General features: G+C 21.2%; 1 protein-coding gene across 1 annotated transcript in view; it reads left to right on the plus strand.

The window, feature by feature from the left end:
- The window catches only part of LOC108694646 (uracil phosphoribosyltransferase homolog), a 5631-nt gene extending 2351 nt beyond the window's left edge, over nt 1-3280 (plus strand). The window contains exon 7 of the mRNA XM_018204250.1: nt 3016-3280. Coding sequence (XP_018059739.1) covers nt 3016-3068 — 53 coding nt within the window. The 3' untranslated portion in view covers nt 3069-3280. The remainder of the gene's footprint in view (nt 1-3015) is intronic.
- Nucleotides 3281-3587: the final 307 nt, after the last annotated feature.

The following is a 3587-nucleotide window of genomic DNA, read 5'->3' on the forward strand; positions in this document are numbered from 1 at the left end:
TATATATATATATAGTGATGCAATATTTGACAATTTAATGATTTATAAATCAATTATAAAACTTTATATAAATTTATCTTATAAGTATACTGAAAAATATAATATATAAATAATCATGAATTCTTTAAAAAATAATAATTTATAAAAAAATTTTATTTTGAAGTTTAAATCTACTAGCTGTAAGCATTCTCTTGGTTTTCTCGATGTGTAATAAGACTGTAAGTAATATACTTATTTTAAATGTACTTGGAATCGTTTCAATACTGATGAAATAATTGATATTTTTATAATGACATCTCTTTTTAACAAATTCTAGAGATTAGATAACAATTTTTCATCAAAATTTTTTCTCTTATGTTTGTAATAGGTATTGCATTATCAGTTTTATGTATGCTACTTAATATGAAGTATTTGCATAAAATATCTTGCATTAAGATAAGCTAAGTGATAAAAATATATCATATGCGAAATTACCAGTTCAGGTATTACATATTACATACGTAACACATTTTTTAAATACAGATTTGTAGAATCACCGTCCCAGAGAAAAGCAAACAATTTGATAGACAAATAATTAAGAGCTTGACATTACAAACAATCATTACAAACAATAATTTCCAAAATTATTTTATTTTCTTATTTCGTAAAAAAATTACTGAATTCAAAAAGATGAAAATCTCTTAACTGACATTAAATTTCTAAGTTTATTAAAGTTTAGTAATGTCAGGTTTTCTGTGTACACGTACAGAATATAATATGTGTACAATATATTTATGTTACATATTATTAAACAAGAGGAATTATAAGGAATTATAAGTAATTATATGTGCTAATTAAAAAAAATATATAAAATATTTTAAAATTAAAGTATGCTTTTATTTTTTTATTTGGATCTGGTTTATAAATATATCATTATATTATATCTGTATGCGATTATATTCTGAACATATAAATTTTGTATGAATTAAGATTAATATACATTGATGAATCTTGAGTAAATATAAACCATAACTTCTTTTTAACAGTATATGCATAATGAAGTATTCATTTATAGTATGTAGTTAAGTTAAAATAATATCAAACTATTTAACAATTTAAGCATTGTCGAAAAGAAAGAATACCTCATTATATGTTATACGATCGTAAAATAATACATTATACATAATTATTTTTGTTACATATAGCTTGTTTACAGATATGTGAGAAATCTATTTATATCGCATAATATAAGTAAGCTAATAAGCATAATTTGTTCTATTAGAAATTATAATAGTCTTAAACATATAATATTGCCATGATTTTACAATCACACTCTTATGCATGTGTTCAAATTTATGTATTTATGAAAAAAATATGATACTTAATGAAAAAGTTTATAACTCAAAACTTTTAATTCTTAAAGATCTGGTAACTTCATTCTTGATTGTTGCATTTTATACGTAATTTTAATAGAATTGTGTTGTGTTTGTATACATTATGTGTTAATACGATTATATACGTGTTATGCGTATACTTCTTAATATGTTTTAGTTGAAATAGATTCAAATTTTGTACACAATAAGTTCACAGAGACAAAAAATATATCATATTTTACTTAATATAAAGAGAATTAAATATTACAATGCACTGCATAATTTATTTACCTACTTAATAGTGTACAAATATATTGATGCATTCACAGAAATAGTCATAATTATTCGTTAATGTCAGTTAAGAGCAAAGAATGGTATATGTACAACAGGGGTATACATTGGGAATTATTTTATGTACAACATATACACTCGGTACATAAAGTCAATATTTGACTCAATAATTGAAAATTAGAAAGAAGCATTATGTATAACTCTACATAAATCTTTGCTTCAGTAAAGATAAAATTATTTATTTATGTATATATATTTACTTACATGCCCATTGAATGAACTATGCAGCTTTTACATGTAGCAAGTTTCAAATAGAAGTATGAAAACAATATTTTGTGTAATTTTTCAATAGGTAATTATTAATTATTATACATTTGATTAAACTATTATAAAAGATATAACATTTTAAGAAACATTTTAAAGAAAATTCAATTAAAAATGTTTAAATTCATTCTTAAAATTCTTGATTACAGCATTTTTATTAAACTATTTGCCTTATAACGTGCCTATGAAAAAGCTGCATTCAATAAGTACAGCAATACCAGTAAGACCAATAATTTATATGATGTAAATTCCTGTTATTGGACAAAATATTTATAGTTTATATATATATATATATATATATATATATGTGATTGTTTATAGATTTATTTACATTGATAATTGTTTAACATCTTTGCACCAGCAACAAGTTTGTTTAATGCAAATTGTATGCGTAATATTGATAAATACAGATATGTGTGCACAATGATTATTAATTAAATAATATAACAAATAGCATTAGTAAAATAAATGTAACTCTGAAACTGGACTATGTTTTATTTTTATGTATTTTTTTTATATTTTAATAGAAATTGAAAAGAGTTAAAATATTATCATCATTATAATACAACATAATTATTTATTGTATTAATGATTCTTCATTAATACATTTAATTAATAAATGCTAATTTTTTAATTTATTAAATTTATTTGTTATACTCATATTCTCTAAACTTTCTATTCATAATTAAAAAATTTGTTTCACATTATTAATAATGAAATTTTTCGCAGAAAAGAAAGAAAAAGAACAACTTTAGATTTGTTAAAAAAAAAATGTAAAAATTGTTTGTAAAAATTTTTTAATCACTCATTTTGAAATAACTCATTTTGTTCTTAATTATTACAATTTCGATATATAATTAATGTTACTGAGAATAACAAATATACTTTATATATTTTATTACTGATAAAAATGTAATTTGAAGATTTTTAACAAATGTTACCTTTTGAAGTTTCTTCATAGATTTTTTTAGATATAAATAAAAATATTTTTATGTATACTTATTCCACAAACATGTATTATAAAAATATTGATAATTATTGATTTCAGGCTGTACTCGTGTTGTAATGGAGACACCAAATATACAAGAGAAAGATAATTGAGGACATAATATCATTAGATCTCAATTGAATTTATGAAATAGCAAGTTTAATTGTCCATATTACACTGAACGTTATAACAACTTGTAGATCGATCAGATTATGCACTATTTTTAACTTGAGAAAGGGGTAAAGAATATTTTTAGATATTGTATATCAAAAAGTATATATTTTACGCATAGCTAGTTTTTATATCGCTTTTGAAAGAGACCAGCATACAGCTGTGCAGACTTTTTTTATCATAGAATTATATTCACATTTATAAATTGTATATATATGTACATACTTACCTTATTTAATGATAGAATATGAAATATAATATATCAATATACAATATATCAATTTCCCAAACTATGCATTGTTATGTTATAAATCATAATATTTATCATTTGGTGAAAAATGTTAGAAATAAATTTTTTTAAAGGATATATAAACGGAATCTTAAACTTGAATCATTGTATTTATTAGTAAATTCTTGTATGCATGTAACAATGATCATTATTGATCTATATATATATATAT

The sequence above is a fragment of the Atta colombica genome, unplaced genomic scaffold (assembly GCF_001594045.1).
Source record: "Atta colombica isolate Treedump-2 unplaced genomic scaffold, Acol1.0 scaffold121, whole genome shotgun sequence".
NCBI lineage: Eukaryota > Metazoa > Arthropoda > Insecta > Hymenoptera > Formicidae > Atta > Atta colombica.